This window comes from Drosophila pseudoobscura, chromosome 2, assembly GCF_009870125.1.
Source record: "Drosophila pseudoobscura strain MV-25-SWS-2005 chromosome 2, UCI_Dpse_MV25, whole genome shotgun sequence".
Taxonomy (NCBI): Eukaryota; Metazoa; Arthropoda; class Insecta; order Diptera; family Drosophilidae; genus Drosophila; species Drosophila pseudoobscura.
In genome coordinates, this window is record NC_046679.1 from 14,996,577 (window position 1) to 15,019,369 (window position 22,793).

Here is a 22,793-nt window from a genome sequence, read left to right on the forward strand (position 1 = left end):
CTCTGCTCTCACTCTGCCATTTGGTGCTGACAAATCATTGACGATGGTCAAGCGGCAATCCGATGGATTTTTGGCAAATTTTGGCATCACTTTGCGGTCGGCCCTAATCCTGTTTTGGGGATTGTTTGTCTTTAAGTTCTGTTTGCATTTCCGCCCATTCCTGTTCCGGTTGGCACAGCGGCGCACAAAACCCTATAATCATCTTGTTAGCGGCTTTAGATATACCATTGATAGCGACGTTTTCTATCGGGGCGCCATTTTAAGCTCTCTCTCTCCCTTGAAACGAATCGAAACGAAACGAAAGCAGACGTACGGCAAAATAAGACGAAGAGAGACTCATATTCAACTCAACTCACCACCGACCGTCATTGGCCGGCAGGCTCTGGCGGCACGTGCTGCCACCAGTCCCAGTTCGGGCCGGGTTCTCAGGTCGTCAGGCAACTCGTTTCCCTTTACCTGGCCCTTACCTGCGGCGCAGTGGTGGGTTCTCTCAGAGTATAAATACCACCGCCAGGATGTGAGACCAGTCAGAAACTCGCCAGCCAGCATCCGCAGCGAACGGTTCATCATTCTGTACATTCATCCACATCCACATATCATCCAACATGTCGTCCAGTGAAATCTATCGCTATTACTACAAGACGTCCGAGGATTTGCAGGGCTTCAAGACAGCCGCAACTGAGCCCTACTTCAATCCGATGGCCGCCTACAGTCCGGGCATGACCCACTATCAGTTCAATGGCAACGCTTTGGCCAACTCCAGCAGCTACTTGGCGGGAAACGGCTTCATCAGCTTTGAGCAGGCCAGCTCCGATGGCTGGATCACTTCGTCGCCGGCCAGCCATCGTTCAGAGAGTCCCGAATACGTTGATCTCAATACCATCTACAACAATGGCTGCAACATGGGTCACCAGCACGCTCAGCAGTACGGACTCAGTCTGGAGCAGGCACAAGCAGCAGCAGCACCGCCACCATCCATCGCAGAAGTACCGATGGCTCCATCGGTACCGTCAGTGGAGGTCATGGGCTCCTCCAATGTGGGCACTTGCAAGACAGTGCCAGCAGCTCCTGTCGCAGTCAAGACCAAGCGCAGCTATACCAAGAAGAATCAACAGACTGCCTCCACAGCTACAGCCACAGCCACCTCCTCATCCACCAGCAGTGCCCCCAGCTCCACGGCAACGGCAACGGCTCCGGCAAATCTCTACGCTGATGAGTTCCAGAGCTTTGACTTTGACAACTCCGCTCTGTTCGATGACAGCGTGGAGGATGACGACGATCTAATGTTGTTTGGCAGCGGGGCCGAGGACTTTGACGGCAACGACGGCTCCTTCGATCTGGCCGATGGCGACAGTGAAGATGCTTCGGGATCTACTTCCGGCAAGAAGCGTCGCAACAAGCAAATCTCGCCGGTGGTCAAGCGGAAGCGTCGCCTGGCTGCCAATGCACGCGAGCGTCGTCGCATGCAGAATCTTAACCAGGCCTTCGATCGTCTCCGCCAGTATCTGCCCTGCCTGGGAAACGATCGTCAGTTGTCCAAGCACGAGACCCTGCAAATGGCCCAAACCTATATCTCCGCGTTGGGTGATCTGCTCCGCTAAGAGGGCGAGCGGAGAGGACACCAAAGTTATAAATTAGTTATTGTTGGAGCCTTGCCAAATGTTGTACCTTTAATGCCTGTAAATAGCTAGGAGCCCAGTAGTAAATTATCGCTTGTTTATTGTTTAGTTAATTAGTTTAAATGGAGGACAATGATTCAGATTAAAACAAAATAAAACAACAAGTAACACATATAATTTTCTTTGTATTTATTTTTGGGAAAGAAAAGAACCAAAACCCTTATGCTAATTGATCTGTAAATCAATATCCGCAGAGCTCTGTAATATTTCTGGATTTGTAATAATTGCAATTAAAATTGTGAGCCCCAAAGAAGTAAAACTAAAAGAAATAATAATCCAACATAATATCGAGATCTCGATCAGGTTCGATCTTTCCGCTTTTCAAGAATTGTTTTGCTCCTCTCCAGACTCCTCCACGCTTATCTGCCAGGGCCAGGGGCATCAATTCTCACACAGTCGCGCCTATTGAATTAAACTTTATTATATGAGGGAAGGTGATCGATTTGGCGCTTCGCGATCAATTTGTAGACAGGTCGACAAAATTAGGGCCGGCTACTCAAGCCCCAAGCCTGCCCAAAACAAATACGCGAACGATCTGCAGGAGGAGCCGTGCGGTCCGCTCCGGTCCGGTCCGGTCAGTCAGCGATCCTCAGAACAGTATTGTGCCAATAATTACACGGCACGGCGCGCCAGAGTGTAGCTGCCAAATTAAGTTAAGTGTTGGGATGATCTCCTTTCAGCAGTCGCAGGTCGCATGCAATGTCCGATTCGATTCGAGTCCCGAAAATCAAGCGCCGCCACTCACAAATCGTTTAAGGCGAAGTTCGATCGATGATCGTTGCTGGCGGATAACCCAAGCCAACAGAGGGAGCCGGCCGGCTAAGCTGTCTTAAGCTCAAAGCCAGGGCGATTCATTCAGCAGAAAGCAGAGCAGCACCCGGTACGACAGCCAGTCAGCCAGTCAGTCAGTCAATCATTCAGAAGATCCAAAACCAATTTGTTGATAGCGCGACTGCTGACGATCGACTACCTCCCGCTCCCGTTCGTAAAGGGACCTCAAGATCACATACTATGGGAATCGGAGCATTTGTAGGCGGCAGACGAGGGTCAGGCAGGGCAGGGCAAGGGATGGGGATGGGGATGGGCAGTGGCCGGATTTCGTGGGTTGTTTCTGTTTGTTTTATAAAATCATTTTCGGGCGTCGCCGCAAAAGCTTTTGGGCCATTGGATATTGGATTTACCGGGGATTTAGGGACTTCGGACCTGATAATCAAAACGAAATTCACATAATTAGTTAGCGGCACCGCCATCGACAGGCAGGGCTTCGTTAAATTGTTAATGACTTAATTTAGTGGTCGCGAGGTGCGGGCGTCTCCCCAGGCCTCGCGGCAATTATAGCTATTTGTATGCGGATACCCCCGATATCCTGCCGTGATCCGCCGCGGTACCTCGACTCCTGCTAGCCGTGTCGCCTTGCTCTTGTTAGCGACAATTTACGGCTTCGAACGCTTCCGCACAAAGCGTTGCCGTCAATTTGTCAATTACACAAATTGTTTGGGTCCCATCGTCCCCCGACAACAACAACAAGAAGAAAAGATGCGACTCGAATTCGACTCTTCCTGCCGATCGGAGCTTTGTGCAACCGAGCTACGTGGAGGATATCTCCCTGCCACTGCTTTTGCCACTGACACTGCCACCTGCATGCAGCTGCACAGATTCGGATCCAGCTTCCAAAATGCAACTGCCTGCCAATACAATTAGTTAGAATTCATGAATGGGATCTCGACCCCAGTCAGCTTTTGGCAATGCCGCCGTTGCCGCCGCCGCCAACAGCCGCAGCAGGAGCAGGAGCAGGAAGGAGTAGGAGAAGAGCAGGAGCACCATCGGCAGCAGAAGAAACAGCAGGAGTGGGGCAGCAGAAGTCACAAAGTTGCCTTGCATGTCTTTGTCAATTTATAGACAGCTTGCCTGAGCATTATTAACACGTATTATTATGCATTCGATGTCCGTTTCGTTCCGTTTTGGTTGCGGTTCGCTTCGGCTCGGGGTGCGTCGCCCTGTTGCACATTTTGTGGGTTTCCCCCGGGTCTCGAGGCAGACACCGACTGTCTGCAACCGGCTGGGGCACGAATGAATGGTCGCAAAATTTGTCATGTCGATAATTGGCGAGCTTTATTTTGAGGTTCTTGAGGTCTCGTACATTTTTGTAGCTCTCTGGACATAAAGCATAAGTAGTTGGGGAGTATAGTGCTCGTAAATGTACCTCCATCTCTACATGTATCTGTATCTGCGTTAAATAAGTTAATGAGCTTTAACACCATCAATTTGTCACTTCTTGTTAGTGTCGCCATGGGGCAGGATCGGATCGGAGAGGTTTCAGAGTCAGAAAAGCGACAGCATGGGTCTCGCCTTGTGGTAGTTAGGAAAAGGACTCCTGGAACTGAAGATGTTCGGTTTTATTCGAAGTTTTCTTTGGTCAATGAAGGAATATTTTAAACTGGATTGGACTCATCTGATAGGAAATACTGAGAGCATTGTCTCGATTCTTCCATAAAAAACATATTCCACAGGTAGTCCTATCAATCTACTGTATTCCCTCTCAACCACCAAACAATTTTTAATTGCGGTTTTGCCAACGTTTTTAAATTATTTGTACATTTTTCCTTTTTTATGCCATTTCCTTTGGATACAAAACATTTTCTCATGCCTTTTTGGGCACATTTTCCATCAATTTTTGAAAGGACTAACCACAAGAGTGGTATTTTGTATCTTTCTGCCTGGCTGGTGCAGTTGGTGCCTTCAAGTGCAGTTTCCGTTTCCGCCGTGGTGTGTTTTGGCATTGTTGTGTGAACATTTTGCGCTGATCCTTTAATTATTGCGCAATGATTGCCTCCAGGGCTGCAGACTCCAAGAGCCCAAAATGATATCCGAGGTTTTGTGATTGATGCGAGTCCCGGCCTGGGATCATGGATGGCATAGCATATCCTTTCTCTCAGCAGAAGTCGCGTGTGCATCGATGGCTGTGTGGGCCTCGGATTCGGTTTTAGTCCAACTCAAAGTCCATTCCAAATGAATGCAATTATTAAGTCATAAAACGGGCAGCGTAAAATGCCAAAAGTCTGTAATTAGCGACACGAAATCACGCCAGCCACGCCCCTGCACAGTCCCAGGACCAGTTTTAGACCCAGGCATTGTGTGCGGTCCGCACAAGAGAAATTACCTGCCTGGAAGATCTACGAGAGAGTGGGAGTGAAAGTAGCGGAAGGACTCTATTAAAGGTCACCGTTTGTTTAGGGAAGTTTTGGCCCAAAGGGGAAGCAAACAGAGCGGAGCGGCAATTAGTCAAACGATTTGCTATGCATCCCATCTCCCATCAATCAGTGCGACAGGGCAGGATCCGATTACCGATCATCATCATCATCGTCGTACTCATCGGGAGCACTAACAGATTTCACCGTTACCCGTTTGACAAATAATTCGCACGGCCAACGGTACTGTCTCTGCCAGATCTCTGGGTAACTCAATTAGCCACACAGAGACGCATCGTCGGCACAGTTGAGTGAGTTTCGGTTTTCGGCCTCCTTTGCCTTTGCTCCATCCACAGGCAGAACCACAGGCAGAACCACAGCAAGAGACTCTGCCAAGTAGGTGGGCCACCTCCAAAAGCCGAGAGAACCCAAGCCCAGACCCATACCAAAAGTTCTCAGTATCTCACGATGCAGCCAGCAAATGATCGAGGATGATGGACAGGCAGCAGTGCGGCGGCCAGTGAAAGTGCATCAAAAATCAAAGTCTTTGTGGACTTTTTGACAATTTTTTGGCGAGGCATCAAATTAACACACAACAAAAACGTTAAGATGCTACCAAAAAGATAGCAGAGCGAAAAAAATCCATCGAGAAGATAATTCCCCAACGAATTCCGGATGCACTGCCAATGACAGTTGATCAGTTCTGTGGCTCGGTTCTCTTTCTGACAGGAATCCTATGATCTTTTGGGAACTTATAACTCATATAATCCAAATGACATAATAATAATACTGGATTTTGTGGTGTCTGAGGAGCTCTATGCAGCATCTTTGTATTTAGAGTATTCATCGATTAAGAGCCCCCAAAATCCTTTTTGGCTGTGTGTTTTAACTGAAATTGCCACACGCAAGCCATCGCCATCGCTTTGTCACGTTAAGAGGTCTCTGGGCCCTGGGAGATGCGAGAGGCGGAGAACAGTCTGAATATTTGGTCTGGACTGCGATTTATGAACAAAAGATTCTTCTCCCCGAGTCCTGTCTCTGCCCCTGGGCATGGTCCTACCCGTTGTCTGTAATTTTGTATTGACATTGGGTCATTTGATACAGTTTTCCAGCTCATTTGCTTGTAATTGGGCACCGGAGCCTCGCACAGACTCCACATGAGATCCCCCTCTCTCACTCTCTCTCTCTCTGCCCCCCTTCTCTGCCAAATTTGCGCTCAGGTTGACGACTTTTCAAATTATCAGTAATATTTTGGAACTTATATATTTATTAATCAGGATTTCGTGTGAAAAATGCGACCAGGGTGCCCTCGTATTTTGTGCTTAAGCCCGGCTCAGCAGACAGCAACATGGACAACTGGACGGGACACAAAAGACACAGGACTGGAGTGGAATGGCTTGGACTGGACTGGACTGGACTGGACTGGACTGGACAGACGACCATCCAATTTAATGTCAACGACGTCGGTGGCGTTGGCATCACTTCATCTTTTGCCCACTGCCAAGGGAAGGTCCTGAAACGTCTTTCGGGCCCGTTTTTTTTTCTTCTGTTGTGTTTTGAGCTGTTGCTTTGGTTTTGTGGCTACCACCTGCATTGACTGGACTTCGACTTGGGACGCTTTTTGGACTGTCGCGACCTGGAGTGAGTGTGAACTTAATCCCTTGGCCCCAATTATTCAAGTAATTAAGTATTAATGTGCGAAATTTTATCACCTTCGGCGAGGGTTGACTTGGCTCCAAGTTAAGTTGAGGTTGAGCAAGCCGTGATTTTCCAGCCGATTTGTGTTTAAACGATCGTGAAAGTGGGGCTTCTTGAACTCAACATTCGCACGGGTGGTGACCGCTGAGAGCTAAGCTCGGTCTGGTGGGAGATTGGTAAGGATTACAGCCAAAGTTTTGACTGCAAGGATTGTGATCTGATAATAATTCGGAGTCGTAAGGCAGAGATTCCCCAAATACTTCAAATACGATTTCCAAGATTTCAACAGACTTTGAGTGATTGCTAATAAAATATTTGTGATGTGATCAAGGAGTGCCGCTACGTGCCGACAAAAGGGATCACAGGGATCGGATCTTGTACGACATGCAATTAGTAGATATAATCCGTGTGATTCCATCCGACTAAAATGTCAATAACAATAAATTCCTGGCGGCTACGGGGTAGCAACAATGCTGGCAATCAAGATAGCAACGTGATCAGCTCATAACTGTCAAAAGGCAATCAATTGATTTGCCCAAGAGCCCAGACCAGCCCAGCAGAGTCCAGTCCGATCTGAAGGCGGTTCAGGGAAGCTATAGCTAGAGGTGCATGTGGTGTACGGGGTAGGGAGACCGCACAGGACTCGCTTCGCACAATATTTTAGAGGCGTGTTCCGCCTGTCAACATTTTATGTTGGTGGTCAGAAAGTCAAATTGTGGTCGAAGCAACTGATACAGCAGCAGCGATGATGCTGATGCTGAAGCTGAATGCTACTCTTATGCTGAGAACCTCCCGGGTGTTCCCAGGCACAGGACAGACAGGTCCTTGAGCAGACAATAGAACAATGGCAAGTCTTTTGTGTGTTGGCCAACGAAACAAAGGCAACTACTTACAACACATTATGACACGAAAATGAAAGCGAAAACGAAGGCCTACACCGATCCGAATCGGCCTAGTCCTGGATCCTTGGAACCCATTCCTACCCATTTTATTACCCTTCGCCGTCCCCTGATTCATGGCTATTGCTCTATTTCTGCGGCTCCCGGCGAGTCCCGGCGAGTCGGCACATCTTCTTGTGGCTCCTTTTGATGCTGTCCAGCGCATTGAATTTGCGTGAACCATAAATAATTTTATTGCTTAATTTTTCGTGCTCCGACGCTTTGCGGCGAGATCTCTAATTGAATTGCGCGCTCTGGAAAATTTCACATTTGTCTCTCCATTCCACTAAAAGTTCCATTATTTATTTGGGATCTTATTTTCTAAAGGATATTGGAATTTAATGTAAATGAACTTTTTTGTTTTCGTTGCTTTTGGTTACGGCAATTGGAAAACAGATTTGAAAATTTTATACGCCTTGATGGTGGATAATTTGTTAATCGAAACGATTTATTATAATGTATAGGGTTTTATTTTGTATATTTTCTGAATTGGAATTGAAATCAAAGTTTAATTTTGTATATACATAAGTTGTGAAAACTACACATTGCAACAAAAGTTAACTTTCGGAGTGTCCTTTGCACGATACATAAATGATGTTGTAGGCGTGGTTGATCACATCTCCATACTTCGAATTTGCAATAAACTCCCCAATATTTTTTTGTATTTCAAAACCGCGCTTGCAGTTTGTACTCGTAGGTAGTTTTTTAAATTAAATGAAAGCTATGATTGAAAATGAACAGTCACAAAAAATCAAATTTAATTCATGGCAATTTAATTTAATTTTTGTCTCGTAATAAGATATAAAAAAAATTATGTAACACAAAGATATTTTTGGAATTATCTTTTAACCCAAAATCGTTCGTACTTTTCATGTAGTAAATATTTAATGTTTTCCTGTTCATCGACATGGAGTATCATAGGATTCTTCTAGCAGTTTCATAGGCAGAGCAATTATTATGTATGTGTATATTCGGGGCTGCCAGCTGACACACCGATCTGATAGGGCCTGGTTTTGGTGCTGGTGCTGGCACACGTGTTCATTTGCCAGGCATGCGCGCGATTTCGGCGCTCAATTGGGATTTGTAAGCCGAGCTCCGTCTGTGTATCCTTGTCGGCCTCACACCTCATTTCCCCAGGTTGCGGCAGGCAACCCTTTCCATCGATCCTTTTGGGGATCCGACTGACTGTGTATGGCCGTGTCCTTTAAGCGGCTTATCCTGCTGTTGCCGTTTTTGGTGTCTGCTCTTTCGCTCCTGCACTCGTGCTTAACGGAAGTCAAACAGTAACTGCAGCCACGGGCATGGACCTGAGCCGAGTGGTTCTGCTTCCTTGAAAAAAACCCCAACCGTAAAAGAAACAGCTATACAAAAAATATACCAAGTAATATGGACAAACTGAACGAGGAAGAGGAAAAGGAAGCGTATAGCGGAGAGCGGACCCGAAGAGCGAGCGTAGGCAATCCAATTTTTGAAGTCAAAAGTGGCACCAGATGACGGCGTGCGCCGCACGTTTGTTCTGAGTCTTAGCCTCAGCCAGAGCGTCCCAGAAGCAGCAGCAGCAGCAGCAGCACCAGCAGGAGCAGCAGCAGGAGCAGGAGCAGGAGAACATAGTAGCATATGTTGCACTTTGGCTTGAGTGTGCGGTGGGCTATCTATCTCGCTTTGGCCGCCAGGGTCTTGTCCTTTTTCGGTGGCTTTCACTCGCACGCCACGCGGCGTGCTCTTCCTTCTCCTTCTCGTCCTGAAGACAGCAAATAATAATAATAATGATAATTCCCTATTGTGTGTGCAAGGCGCGCCAGTTGGCTCGCAGGCGGCGAGCCGAGCCTCAAGCAGTAGACCATCCCAACTGCTAGATATCCGGCGGCCTAAGAACGGCCGACATAAGGCACCGCCGCCGCGTCTAGTCTAGTTACAGTTACCCGAAAGTTCCTCGTCGGTAGCAGTTTTTGGGAACTGAACGAACCCACGACGCAATTAAAGCCGCATCAATCAAAATTAAAGAAAATCGGGCAGCGATTTTTAAACGCGATCTAGACACGTTATAAGAAGTCTTAAGACACCGTCGATTTTTTAAGAATCATTCCACTTCCACTAGCATGTGCCAATGTGTCTCTCAAGGTAAAAGTTATTATATTCGTATTAATACATTGTTCCAAAAGAGGAAATAATAGTCGTTTCAAGTAAGCAATGCTATTTTTGACTGTAGATATATTATAAAATACATTCATACAACAAAAAAAATTCTACATTTTGAGTAAAATCTATCGAAAGCTTTCGAAAGCATTTCGACAGTGTAGCTATCGATTTCGCAGTTCTATCAGGAATCGCTCATCTTTGGCCGTAGCTTCACAACAATTTCCAGCGGATTGACGTTCGATTTAGTTTCCAGAAAATTATTGAACAGCAAAGAACAAACAATGCCCATCGATACGGGGGAGATAATAAAGGCTCTGGCTATTTTGGCCGATCGTCGCAACATTCAAGTGACATTCAAAGAGACCGCAAAGGGAGCGGCCCTCTGTGCAGCTGGTGCAGTGATTGGCGGACTCTTGATGGGGTCCCGTGGCCTAGCTGTTGGTGGGGCTATTGGTAGTCTCGCAGCCTACAGGTTGACCGAAGGTGAGTAACTCTTCTCTAAGTGGACTTTTGTTATCTCCTAATGATGTGTCTTATCTTTTTCAAGGAAAGTTCAAGTCTTTACGCGAAATTATTATGGACGATTTGACGGAAAGCCAGCGCATAGAACTGGAGCAGCATGTGATCAATGCTGTTGCCAATGTAGGCTACGAGGATGTCCTGAGTATTGGCGCCCTAATCATGAGTAATAGACGTGTACAAGATATTGCAATGAACGTGCTCAAATCGTTCGCCACCGAGCAACTGGGATTGAGCATCGTTAACTGATTATCTCTGCGCCCGTAGCCATGCGGTGCAAACAAATAAAAGCCTTTATCTTTTTCTAAACCTGACCAGCAGTTGAATCCAGTTTATGTATCATCTGAAGCGGAAGTTTGCTTAAAACAATTATTCTATTTGCAGTGTTCTTTAGTCGTGGACACAGTAGCTCCTTGCAACTTAATACGATTTTTGCTGACAGTGAATCAAATGCTTTTATCTTATCTAAATATAATTTGCGCTCAATAATTCTGAAATCAAAAACCACAATTATTGCTCATATATGCTTACACTTGTATTTTTCTAGTATCTTATTCGAGTCTTTGTCTTCGGGCTCCAAGAGGCAAGAGTCGCGCGCCTAGCGTCACCAAAACTCAGTCAGAGATCTAGCAATGCTACGCTCAACAGATGTTGGAGTATCACAGAATTTGTGCAACAACAGCAATAACAGCAACAGCAGCGATCATCATCATCACCAGCAACAACTGTTACAAGCAGTAAAAATAAGATAAAATTCAGACTCTTAGGGAAATTGCGCCAAAGAGCCGAAATAAAAAGAGTCGTAGACATTTTTCGTTGCCCCGTCTACACTGTAAACAATTCGGTGGACCCTGGGCCAACGTGCGAGAGCGTGTTTGGCTCTAACTAGATGTGAAATTTGGCTCAGTGTGCGAAGGGCAGGTCAAAATAATTTGGCTCACTGCGGAAAAGGAGGGACACGGCTAGGGGAACTGGCAGACAAGCGATACGACAACCTCTCCTCTCTTCATCCCTACATACATTCGTACATATAGTATAGTATCTCTTTCTATGGCCAGCTGTTGCTCGAGTTGTTTGGTCTTCCGTTGGGTATCATCATCGTGTGGCTGCCACGTGTCGTTGGCAAGTCCATTGGTCAATTGGTCGATCGAACAATGGCATGGCCAATTAGTATGCATGCGAGTTTGAAAAGTGAACTTAACCTGCGACTAGCCGCAAAATTACCCAAAATACTCGTATGAAAAATGCATACAAAGCATTCGGCATATGCAGATACAATACGTATCACATGGGATATGGGATCGAGCAGCAACAGCAGCTGTAAAATCAATCAAAATGTTGTCAAATAAATGTCATGCATAAGCAATACATATGTGAGCAGGATATGGCGAGTCCTCGCCCTCTTGTGGGTGCATAAATTTGCCCTTCTATATTTCCTTCTCCTTATACCCAAACTCATATACATTGCTCAAAGCGCTTCACAGTTGGCCCGCTCGTCGCTGAGGAACTGACGGATCTGTTGGACGACTGAGTCGCTGCACTGTTGCGCCTGCGCCACTTGCTCCTCCGATAGCTGTCGCGTGCGGACCAGGAGTAGGGATACGTTGTGCAGAGTCTGTGCCATTCCCTTGTTGATCTCGACCATGCCGTTGATGAAGCAGTTGTTGCCGCCGGCAAATCCCAGCGGATTGAGTGGAGCCAGCTCCGTCGATTGCCCCAGCAGCTGGCAGAGGGACGGTAGCTGGGCGATCTGCTGGACGAATCCTTGCACATTGGTGAGCGACTGCTGGCCTTCCTGCCGGAAGCTGTCTACCAGGCTGCCCAATCCGAAAGTGCAGGCCCCCAACTGATCCGTAATGTTGGCCGTGAGCTCGTCCAGATTCCAGGCCGGATTGCAGCTGGGATTTCCCACCAGCAGCTGGTTGGTCTCGTATATGGCATCGCTCAGCTGGGCCATGGCATCGGTGGTCAATACCTCCAGATTGCCCGTTATATCCTGCACTGTGCGCTCCATTTTGGACTGCAGCTGGCCGGTCGTCTCATCGCTCACATTGATGGCAATCTCGGCCAGATTGTTCACCACCATTGTAATGGGTCCATAGTTCGTGGTCCCGGTCTCTGTGTGGGTCTCATTTTGGACCACTGTCTCTGCTCGGATCGACTAAAAGAGTGATTTAGTGTTGAGAAAACGAATTTATATCATCAGTGCGGCTATTACTCACAGACAAACTTAGGAGAAGACAAATTATTCCAATGGTATTCATAATGATGTTTTCGGTCTATTGTTCCTGGGTCTTTGATTTTCTTGGTATATATAGTCGTTCACATTGGAATCTCTAGCGATAAGGCCAGCCATTACTGAATAGACATTCATATGTCATTTGTCTAATGAAAGACACCATCCACATAAGGTGCCAAACATAATTATACGACACTTTTGATTTGTTGTGGTGTCTAATTTTATAAATATTTGGAAAATTATTCACAGAATTCATAAATGTTGTATAGACTCGAAAGGGTAAAATCAAGTCGATAAGGCCATGTCCAACTGTGTTAGTTTTAAAGCAATTTCAGCAAAATTTTCCACATTTCCACACCTTTTGTATTTATTAATCATTTTCTTCAAGGAATGGAATGAATCTTTTCTCGAAAAGCCTTGCATAGTCTGACTTATCATGATGTTTTCCCATCAAATGTCTTGGTATATACTCAAATAGTCTCTACATTAACATTGGAATCTGCCGCGATAAGGATTGACAACTGAACATTAGCTTAATGAAAGATACCATCATCTCGTTTTTTTGACTAGTGAATACTTGTTTACACTTGCACTCCATTTTCGAAGGGAAATCGAAGGGGGTTTCCACGCGAATCAAGCGCGAACATCAATGGAATACCTGGAGCCAAACCAAAAAACATACGCTCTTACATAGTGGAGAGACCTTCTACTGAAATGCAAGGAACCTAATGAGACAACGTATCTTTTAGCTCAAATCGTGAATCAGTTTCATGATGAGGTTTGTAAGGAGTACACTGCTGCTTCTGAGCTTTCTTTGGGTAATACTTACAATGTTAAGAATAAAACGTTTATCAACAAATAACTATTACAGGTGGAGAGTAAGAGCAGAAGGATTTGGGACAAGCAGGGGCCGCTCTACGAGTCTACGAAGCTACTGATAGCCGAGGAAAGCTTTAGGGCCGATCAACTATGGAATGACACGCATCACGCGATCTACGCACACGCCGAGCAAGTGCAGCAGGCAAAGGACACCCTAGACACTAAACAGCAGCAAGTGAGTGCGCGGCTAGAGGACTTCTTTGACCACCAATACACTGTGGAGTGGGGCTCCTGCTTCAAGCAACACGAGCGCGAAGTAGCCCACTTCAATAGGGAACTGATTGACAAGTATAGCATCTGCCGGCAGTCTCTGGATAGCGTAATGGAACACTTCGAGCAGGAGGTTGTGCAGGAGGCCAACTTTCTGAATGTGGCCGCACAGAAGATTTCGGATCTATCGAAGATTTGTCAGATCTGGCAGCTGAAGCAACCCTCCTTCAACCATGCCGGCGTGCTGCTCTGCACCGTGGCCGGCATTGGAGGCATCAATCAACGCATGGCCTCCAGTCTGGAGCTTTGCTGGGACATTCTGCTGGAGCTGTCGCTAGAGGAACTGGACACACCCAGTTGCACTGCCTATCACCAGCTGAAGATGCAGTTCGATGTGGTCTATGCCGGTATCGAATCCTGTGTTATGGCGTGAGGGGAAAGAATAAATTATGCTGCACTAAATCTTAAGAACCCTCAGAACTTTCGCACTCTCTCCTGGTAAACCATTCACAAAAAGCTCTTTACAAATTGTTTACTTTGCCCCATGGAGGGGTTATATATAGCGTTATGAATGAGATAAGGAGCGATTAGTAGTCTCCAATCAGCACTTAAGAAAATCCAATGGGGTATCTCTGATGGTATTTTACGAGCAATAGTTGTGCCGATAGCAGATCTGACCGACCAACTGCTCCACAGTTAGATTTCACCGCTTGGCCGGGAAAAATGTTGCCTAAAGTATCTCTGCTCTTGCTGAGCTGTGTGCTCCTGAGTGCCTACGCGAGTGGCCACCAGGAGCTGGACAACCTGCTAATGCAGCAGCAGAAGGACTTGCAGCTGTCCAGCTCTGAGGTCGAGGCTCTGCGTCCCCTCTATCGCGAGCTCCAATCCCAGTACGACTATCTGTACAGCCTGAAGCTACAGCAAGGGGATGGAAGTGCTCAGAGCGAGGCGGTGACCGAGCCTCAAATGGATGCCAGCTACCTCCAGGTGTTCGAGGAGCTCCGCAGTCAGTTCTCGATCTATGTGGATGAAAAGCCAAAGATTGTCTACGACACCTCGCTGCCCACGGTGGAAGAACTGATTGGAAAACCCAGTCCGGACTTGACTAAAGAACAGCAAGCGGAGTTTGAAGATCTGCGGGACATCTTACAGGACGTGATCGACGAGGCTCAGGAGGGAATCGATGAACTGGTGATGCGCGCCATTGATCTGGAGACCAATCTGCTGACTATTAACAAGCCAAAGATTGTCACGGCTGCGATTGGAGGCCTGGGATTTATGTCCAAGTACTGGGGTTTTGCAGAGATGGCCGCATACTGCAGCTACTCGCATGTGCCCCAGTTCAAGCAGGCTCTGCAAGCCGTCAGCGATGGCGTCGACTGCTACACCTACACCACGGTGCTGGTGCTGCGCATCCAGCACGAGACGGTGGCCTCCGTAAAGGAAATCCGGCAGAGTATCCGTGGCTTGGTGAACATCTACAAGAAGATTGCCGCCAAGCAGACAACTATGGGAAGGATACTCTCGGGCACCATTAATGCCCTGAGTGCGATCCGTCGTGTCCATGACATCATCGCCGTTGGCATCGAGGGCTATGGCAAGCTGAACAACGAGCTACCAGGAGCCGCCCTCAAGTCGGCCCAGTGTGGCGTGGAGTTTGTCAACAGCATTCCACAAATGGTAGAGACGACACAGAACCTGACCGCTTGTATCGTTTACGTGGATACGGACAAGCCGAGCTACGAGTTTACTCTACCGGAAGAGGATCGTTATTGGAACACGGGCGCAGAGCCTCCAGAAATACCCTATGAGAATAGTGGGGATGAGGATGATGAAGACGAGGATTTGGAAAATGTGGATGACTATGTAGATCACAGGTAGTGGAGGTGCGTGCGGATTTCGGCGATGCCCCTCGCTGTCGCGATCGATAAGGCAATTATGGTTGATAGGAATAAACTTGAGATTGATAAAACGCGACACCGATCGATATGATTAAAATATACTTCGAGCAAATGTCAGAAAGTGTGTGTTTATTTCTTGGTTCCAATGGATTGGCAAGGAAGCCACGGATTCCATTGGATTTCAACGTTTTTCATTGAGGATAAATTACTCAATGCTTTGATGTCACATACCACGTTATTAAAGTTGACTCTATGACTAGATTTGTGGTATCAACAGCACATTAACTGATACGTTCTTGATACGCAAAATAGTATTTAATCTATGACTAGATTCTGGACTTCTGACTTGTGACTAGACATCGCTCTCCTTGAGCTGCCGTACATATTGCTCACTCAGAGACTTGTTCAATCCATCGAGATTGACATGCACATCGAACGGAGGTCCAACCGCCTGGGGAGTACTCTGTGACTTGTGCACATTCCTGGCGGTTGGACTGGGGGGTGGTTTCTCCGCTCCGTAGGCCTGGGGTATAGCAATCACGTCGGCCATCAACGTTTGGCGACAGAGGGCCGAGAGGGCACTGCCACTGGTGCCGGAGGCAGATGACTCCTTGGACTTCTTGCCGCCGCGCCGCAGCTTAGAGGTGAGTGTGGCGAAGCCAAGTTTGCTGGAGATCTTTGCACTCCGACTGACGGAACGCGGCAGGCTGTCGTAGGCACTGGAGGTACCGGCACTCTCCTGATCGGTGGATACTTCCTGTTGGTACTGTTGCTGTTGTGGCTCCAAACTTCTGGCAGCTGCTTCAGCTCCTCCTCGGATGCTGCCAGCACTGATGCTCTTGTGAAGCGGAACCGCATCGCTTCCAGCCGTGGGTGTGGGTGGCTCCTGCCGTGGCGTTACCGGAGCGCTCTGCAGAAACTGCGCCTTTGCCAACTGTAGGCGAATGGCTCGCTCCGAGAGGGGAGTGACCGGCCGATCGGGCGGAAGTATCTGTGGTGGGGGGAACTCAAAGTGCTTGGACTTGGTGGGGGTCAACGAAGGGGTGGTCTTGCCCTCCAGCTTGCGCTGAATGCGCGGCAGTGTGTTATCCTCGCGGTTGGGCAGAGTCAGTGGAGGGTGAACCTTGGAGAAGGTCGAACCGGAGCTGGTCTTGGCGATCTTGTGCTCAATGTTGTTGCTGACGGTTGCGCTGTGCGACTTGTGCAGTGAGTTTTTCTTGTAAAGGTGCGCCCTTCGCGGCGGCACGGGAGGATTGGGCAGCTCCATTGGCATCCGCTTGGCCGCCGGCTGGGCCAGCCTCTGGATGCTGTCACTAGCCAGCGGGGGACGGACCAGGAGTGACCCCTGACGCAGGCCTTCGCTGCTCTGGCACTTGCGCAGCTCTACTTTGGGCCGATGTGGCGGCAGTCTCTCCAGGCTGATGGATTTGTACAGACTGAGTGGGCGTGGCTGATTCTTCGATCTCACTGACTTCTCGGGCTTCTCCTCGACGCTATGCGTGGGGCTGTCTAGCTCCTTTTCGATGAGTGCAATGCCCTCGGATGCACTGGGCTCCATAATGGTGGTGAAGATCTTTCGCTTGGTCTTCACGAAGACATTGGCATTGTATGTGCGGGCATGGGGCTCTGGCAGCGGAGGTGGTACAAATCCGCCCAGTTTCATGGGTGGAGTTGCAGCAGCAGCAGGTGCTGCAGTAGGAGCAGGAGCGGATGCGGGGGCAATGCACTGACTCTGTTCGATAAGTTCACCGGGCTTCACCTTGAGCGAGCCGTAGATTACATCATCTGTGGCATTGGCGGTATCTAACTCATGCGGGGCCGTTGTCGTGAAGGAACCCAGCCGGAAATCATCGTCCAAGGAGCGCTGTTTCACCCGAAAGTTCTTGCGGCGCAACCGACGTGGGGTCTCCAGCACGCTATGCGTATCCGCATCGCTGCTGTCGCTCTCCGTCTTGCTGTTCTGCCGGGATCCCATCTTGCGCAGGCGTACCACCTTCTTCTTGGCCGCATTTGCAGTGACACTGCCGTTGGCGTTGGCGTTGACATTGGCATTGGCCATTCCCATGTTGGAGCGACAAAGGGTGCCCGTTGTAGTGCTAGTCTCAGTCTCGTGCTCCATAGGCGAGGCCGCACTATGATCCGTGAGCGCCAATTGATCTCGGCTGGAATTGTCGCAGGTGGCATACGCGGAGCTGCTCTCCAGCTGCTGCCCATCTTCGCTCGTAATGTTGATATCCGGCACAATGTCGCGCGGATAACGATTTGTGCCGCCCTCTGGAATGCAGGGAAATTCGAATGAATGAATGATTCTGAAGGAATAACATTTCTGCATACGTATGCTTAGTTTCAGGCACTGCAGGGATTCGAGCAGCCCTTGCAACTCCTCCTGGTATTCCTGTGTCCGCTCCTCCATTGTCTCCTGACAGCAAGCCTCATCCAGTGGTGACTTTTGGCTCTGGAATGTAGAAACACACTGAATGTGTGCTCTGGATAGGAAGTTCTGATCCACTTACCAGCTCGGCCAGGCGTCCCAGCTCGCTCTGAACATCGGATATGGCGTTCAGTACGGACGCCTTCATCAGGTTATTGGAGTAGTACGGATAAATGCTGCGAATGCTGAGTAAAACAGCCTGACACTCCCGCATCGAGCTCTGCTCCAGCAGGTCGGGCGACGCATTCTTTAGATGGCCAAACAGTTCATCGGCACGTTTTACTGCACCGAGCAGTGGGGCGAGATTCGTGTGTGATTCGAAGCTCTGCACGCGGCGAGAGTTGCTGTTGGGGTATAGCAAATGAAAAGAAAATAACTTTAAAGATGGGTGTACTTGGAGGGTGATATATGCCACCTACACGTAGTCATTGCACTGTACTTCCTCGTATTTGTAGATCGGGGTCTGCTGTTCCACCAGCGTGTGGGCGGTGACCAGCGGTGAGGCGGTGTCATGTATGTGCTCTTCCACTTCCACCATCACTGCCTCGGGTTCGTCGTACCTCTTACACTCGTGATCCGTGAGAGCATCGGTGCTGTCCTCGATCTCCTGCAGATGATCGTTGACGTCATTCAGCGACAGCGAAGAGGCCTGCTGCGAGATGGCCGGCCCTTGGTTACAATTTGGCGACACACTGTCCAGCGAAAGGGATCGGCTAAGAGTGGGCGAGTGCTCAGCAGTAGCTAATGGAGGGTTAAATTTAAGATTTAAATTCATCCGAAGAGTATATGCACCCACCTTTGTTGCACTCCTTGTTGATGCGCCGTACATCTATGGGACAGTAGCCGGGATGGAGCAGGGCAAAAGTAGATGCCTCCGGTCCAATGCCCCTGGCCTTCTCCCATTCGTATAGCTTCCGCGTGAACTTTCTCGAGATGCCTTCAAATTTCATCACCTCGCCGTCCGAGGTTTTCACCTCGATCTTCTTGGAGGTGTGATCGGGTGCCACGATGGCCTTAAGGCGCGACAATCTGCGTGGTAAACGTTCAAGATCAATTCGAATGCAAGAAGGATCTCAAAGATTTCAACGAACTTCTCCTTGTCGTGCGGCTTGTGCTTGTACCAGCGATCGTCGTCTGATCCGCGGCGAGTAGACTGACTGTGCTTAGAGCTGCGCTTGAGGGAATCGTTATCGGAATTTATGCCACCCCCAGGAGTGCACTTCAAGCGGTTCCATTGCTCTAAAGATAAGTGTACATGGTATTAAATTGGTGGATCTGGAGAGAGCTACATCCAAGTTGAGACTCACCCAACTTTTTCTGAAACTTTTCAGGCAAATCCTTTTGATCCGGCAGAGCACTCAGACCCTGTCCCTCCAGCTTCATCTGCCCCATGCTCCACAGATTCCAGTCGATTTTGGGTTTCACCTCGCCACTCTGGCTCCTGGCCGTGGGGCTGGCTGCCGGTGGTTCGTTGGTGGCATAGGGGCCGGCACAGCTCTGCTGCTTTGCTCGCCATTTGTGCAGCTTCTTCTTGAACTGCGGTGTGAGGTTCTGCTCCAGCTGCTCGGTGGACATGAGATCACTATGCAATAGCTGTGTGGGTGAATGCTCGTCGCTGCTGCGCTTGCCACTGCCTCCGCCAGTGGCTCCACTGCACAGTTTGACACCTGAAATGGGGGAAGAGTATGAGTCTCCTGTTTGCATTGGGATGGAGAGCTCGGGATCCTACTGCGATTACTGGCACTGGAGCGCTCAAACTCGCATTGCTTTCGCTTAAAATCCAAATCTAGTTTGAGTACGAGAAGTTGATAATGTTGAAATATCTCGCTGTCTTCAGTACCTGGGAAATTCTTACGATTTGGCGTTGTCGGCTCTGAGAAGTCACCGCTGGACAGATCCTCGCTCTCTGCAAGAAACGAGGAGAATTAGTTCTAGGTATTAGAAGTCCTTGATTGGACTCTCACCGAATTCACCAAAGAAATCCGAGTGTCTGGAGGGACTACTGGGCACCGACGAGTTGCCTGGCGAGTGAACACGCCGCATCCGAGGCATGGTCTGACTGCTCACCATATCCTTGGGACTTTTGAGTGGCGAATGGAGCTGGGGCAGATCGCTGCAGACCTGATTGAGGTTCAGCGGACTCGGGGGCAATTTCTGGCGTCGGCTTGTGGTGGACTTGATCTCTGCCACATGATCCTCGGGCAACACCTCAAAGTCAGAGAATGCTTTTGAGCGACGCAACGACTTGCTGGATGAGGATTTGGTGGGCAGTGCGGCGGCAGCCTTAATACTATCCAGGCGCTCATCGGTGGCCGATTTTCGGAGCTCCACCTCAAAGTTTGAGGCCCGCGAGTCGCAGCGTGTGTCGCTCTTGGAGGAGTCGCGGCCTGAAATGATGGGATTTTTTTTTAAAGCTGTCTTTCAAAGATCATCTTCAAGGGAATTACGAATGTTTTGACGTAGACCAGCCTCGAGGTCATCCATGGAACTGGCCGAGCTGATGGTTCCGGGGGTCCCTCCCGTATCGCTCATAAAGTGTCCTGACGAGGAGCTTATAATGCTGTCAGCAGAGCTGCTGGCACCTGCCTGGCTAATCGGAACCTTGAGGTACCTGCAATATTGTGTGAACAGAACCTAGAATCGAGTCTTTGAAGATCCACACATGACCATACCTCTCCACTTCGTGGTTCAGCGGCACAAGGACATTCGACTCTGGGGCACCTCCCGAACCCGAGGGTGGTACATTGGCTCTTTCCCATTTGAATGCCGCCTTCACTTTTGTCCATTTTGATACCTTGGACTTGTTATCGCTGTAGGTGCTCTGGCGTCGTAGGAGGTACGGACGCGAGGAGTTCGTCTTCATTGGACGCTCGCCTTTCATGAACATATTGATTTCCTCATCCATCATGGATTTGCTGCGCTCGCGTATGCTGTGGATTAAATTAAAATTAATAAATTAAAATGTATCTTCTGGAGTCCAATGTGCAACACTTACCGCTTGAATTTTCCCTGCTTGAATGGTGGCACTATCTCAGTGCCCATCAGTGACTCTAGGTAGGTGAGGGAGTGTTCCAGCTCGTACTCCGTGTCTGTGGTGATGGTCTTTTGGGGATGCCTTGGGACTGCTTTGGGTACTGCTGCTTCACTTGTCGTTGCTTGCTCCGCCTCCTTCTCCCCCGCCTCGTTGTCGATGATGGTGGCCAGCTTCTGCTCCAGGAATCCCTCCAGCAGCGCATACGTGCGTGTCAGTTCATCCATGGCCTCAATGGCTGAGTTTAAGCGAGTCTTTAGCGGCTCAATGGTGCCTCGATCGGCACGATACGGCTGACAGAAGAAGCACGTGTGCTTTCCATGCTCGCACACTGGCAGATCCTTGGCCTCACGCCGCTCAAAGTTGGGTGAGGCGGAGAGGTTACGGGCACGAGAGGCAACGGCGGGAAACTGGAAGATGTTCTCCTCGGCGCGACCGCACATGGCTGGCGGTGCCGTGGGCAAGGACTCGTAGTGTAGCACATTGGTTTTCTGGCGGGATCGACGTGGCTTGGGCGGTGGTTGCAGGGGATACATTGGCTGCTGCTGCGATGTTGCTGGTGGTCCCTGGTCCAGATCCATTCTGAGGCGCGTATTTGGGAAATGATCAATCGGATCGGATCGGATCGGATCTGAGATCTGTTTGTTTACTCTGCCAGATACGCCGCCACTAAAAACGCACACAAGACGAGAAAAACCGAGAATTATCAAAATCGGGAGATTGTTTATAAAAGAGGAAGACAAATGTAGAACGTCTGCCGCCCAGCACACACACACACACATTGCACACACATACACACACACAGAGAGATCGTTTGGGTGGTTTATGTGGATGTGAAAATGTCTTAAAGTGTTACGAATAAAATCCACGAAAATGTAAACAATAATTTCGAAACGAAAAATCCAATTCAGCACGTTTCTTCACATGTGCAAAAGTTTTGAATATTTTTCTAAAAATATTCACGCGTGTGGTCACTTAAACGGAACGGAAAACCAATCTCGAATGCACTCCGGCCGTGCTTCGGCTATATGTACGTACATAAGTGCTTTGCTTTGCTGCCCCAAAGCGGGATGGGATCCAAAATCGATCGACAGGCTGCCGCTTGCCGCCGCAGATGAACAAATAAAATCACGTTAAATAGAAACGCTGCCGCAAACTATTTTTAAAACGCTGACACTCTTTTGTTTGCCTCCCCCATGGCGATCGCGTTCGCGTCCGAGCACCGTCCATCCCATCCCCTGGCACTCCCCACACCACACCGTGAAGTACGCACACTTCCTTTCTTTAAATTTTAGGTTACACAAAATTCATATTTCCAATTTATGCGAAAGTGCACGCACCCGACTGGTCGGGGGATGGGGAGGCGTAGATCATGTGTATCTGTGTCCGCCTCTGTCTGTTTGTATATACTTCTTCTTTCACGAAGGCCCCCATCCAATTACTTTCACTAGGCGTTTCGCCACTCTTTCAGAATTTAAATCGAAAATGTTGCCACACATTGAATACACATTTTTCGTTTTCCTTCTTGGCCGACACAAGGGAGATGGGCCCCACTTGCACGAAGTTGTACGATGATGCTATATCTAGTATTTGTTTGAAAGAAAAACAATAACAAATTATTACTTGCACTTTTCTTATGCACACAATCGCCCGCCTCCACCGCAGAAATTTCTTTTGTCGGCTTGAGGTGTTTTTTTCACGTATTTTCCCTGCGAGCAAATTTTGAATCCGTGCCGTGCCGCTCGTCGGTCAAAGCTATTCTGAGAATTGCTTTTTGTACGCTTCGGAAAAGTCGGAAAATGTGAGATTTATTTTTAGAGAGAAACAACAGTCGTTCTCTTTGCAAAAGTTCAATACAATACACTTCGCTCTTAGCATGCTGCATTTGTTTTCCAACATTCTTTCACGTATTGCTTTAGATATTTGATTCAATATTTCAAG

The 22,793-nt window shown here is 48.5% G+C and overlaps 6 protein-coding genes across 8 annotated transcripts; 4 read left to right on the forward strand and 2 right to left on the reverse strand.

Moving 5' to 3' along the window:
• Window positions 1-554: 554 nt before the first annotated feature.
• ato (atonal) lies at window positions 555-1,787 on the forward strand. Its single transcript, XM_001358795.4, has one exon. It carries the CDS (start codon window positions 606-608, stop codon window positions 1,599-1,601), a length of 996 nt encoding a protein of 331 aa, XP_001358832.2. The 5' UTR covers window positions 555-605; the 3' UTR covers window positions 1,602-1,787.
• A 7,918-nt stretch (window positions 1,788-9,705) lies between these two features.
• On the forward strand, window positions 9,706-10,475 carry Nazo (nazo). Its single transcript, XM_001358796.4, has 2 exons — window positions 9,706-10,125; window positions 10,190-10,475. Exons 1-2 carry the CDS (start codon window positions 9,924-9,926, stop codon window positions 10,408-10,410), a joined length of 423 nt encoding a protein of 140 aa, XP_001358833.3. The 5' UTR covers window positions 9,706-9,923; the 3' UTR covers window positions 10,411-10,475.
• Window positions 10,476-11,601: 1,126 nt separating this feature from the next.
• LOC4801800 (uncharacterized) lies at window positions 11,602-12,514 on the reverse strand. The gene is made up of 2 exons (XM_001358797.4): window positions 12,384-12,514; window positions 11,602-12,322 (listed from the first exon to the last, which is right to left on the reverse strand). The coding sequence occupies exons 1-2, from the start codon at window positions 12,423-12,425 to the stop codon at window positions 11,630-11,632; spliced, it is 735 nt and encodes a 244-aa protein (XP_001358834.3). The 5' UTR covers window positions 12,426-12,514; the 3' UTR covers window positions 11,602-11,629.
• A 562-nt stretch (window positions 12,515-13,076) lies between these two features.
• LOC6897345 (uncharacterized) lies at window positions 13,077-13,958 on the forward strand. Its single transcript, XM_002137462.3, has 2 exons — window positions 13,077-13,218; window positions 13,272-13,958. The coding sequence occupies exons 1-2, from the start codon at window positions 13,171-13,173 to the stop codon at window positions 13,920-13,922; spliced, it is 699 nt and encodes a 232-aa protein (XP_002137498.3). The 5' UTR covers window positions 13,077-13,170; the 3' UTR covers window positions 13,923-13,958.
• A 216-nt stretch (window positions 13,959-14,174) lies between these two features.
• Window positions 14,175-15,466, forward strand: LOC6897346 (uncharacterized). The gene has a single exon (XM_002137463.3). It carries the CDS (start codon window positions 14,213-14,215, stop codon window positions 15,368-15,370), a length of 1,158 nt encoding a protein of 385 aa, XP_002137499.2. The 5' UTR covers window positions 14,175-14,212; the 3' UTR covers window positions 15,371-15,466.
• Window positions 15,467-15,502: 36 nt separating this feature from the next.
• LOC4801802 (uncharacterized) lies at window positions 15,503-22,700 on the reverse strand. 3 transcript variants are annotated; one of them, XM_001358800.5, is made up of 14 exons: window positions 22,476-22,700; window positions 20,817-21,521; window positions 20,494-20,751; window positions 20,269-20,432; window positions 19,786-20,208; window positions 19,677-19,727; window positions 19,551-19,607; window positions 19,129-19,488; window positions 18,913-19,060; window positions 18,618-18,850; window positions 18,241-18,562; window positions 17,904-18,165; window positions 17,725-17,845; window positions 15,503-17,664 (listed from the first exon to the last, which is right to left on the reverse strand). In XM_001358800.5, the coding sequence occupies exons 2-14, from the start codon at window positions 21,431-21,433 to the stop codon at window positions 15,743-15,745; spliced, it is 4,938 nt and encodes a 1,645-aa protein (XP_001358837.5). In that variant the 5' UTR covers window positions 21,434-21,521; window positions 22,476-22,700; the 3' UTR covers window positions 15,503-15,742. The 3 variants fall into 3 exon arrangements, with proteins under 3 accessions (XP_001358837.5, XP_033232565.1, XP_033232564.1); XM_033376674.1 differs by lacking the exon at window positions 19,551-19,607 and having other exon boundaries at window positions 19,662-19,727; XM_033376673.1 differs by having other exon boundaries at window positions 19,551-19,727.
• Window positions 22,701-22,793: the final 93 nt, after the last annotated feature.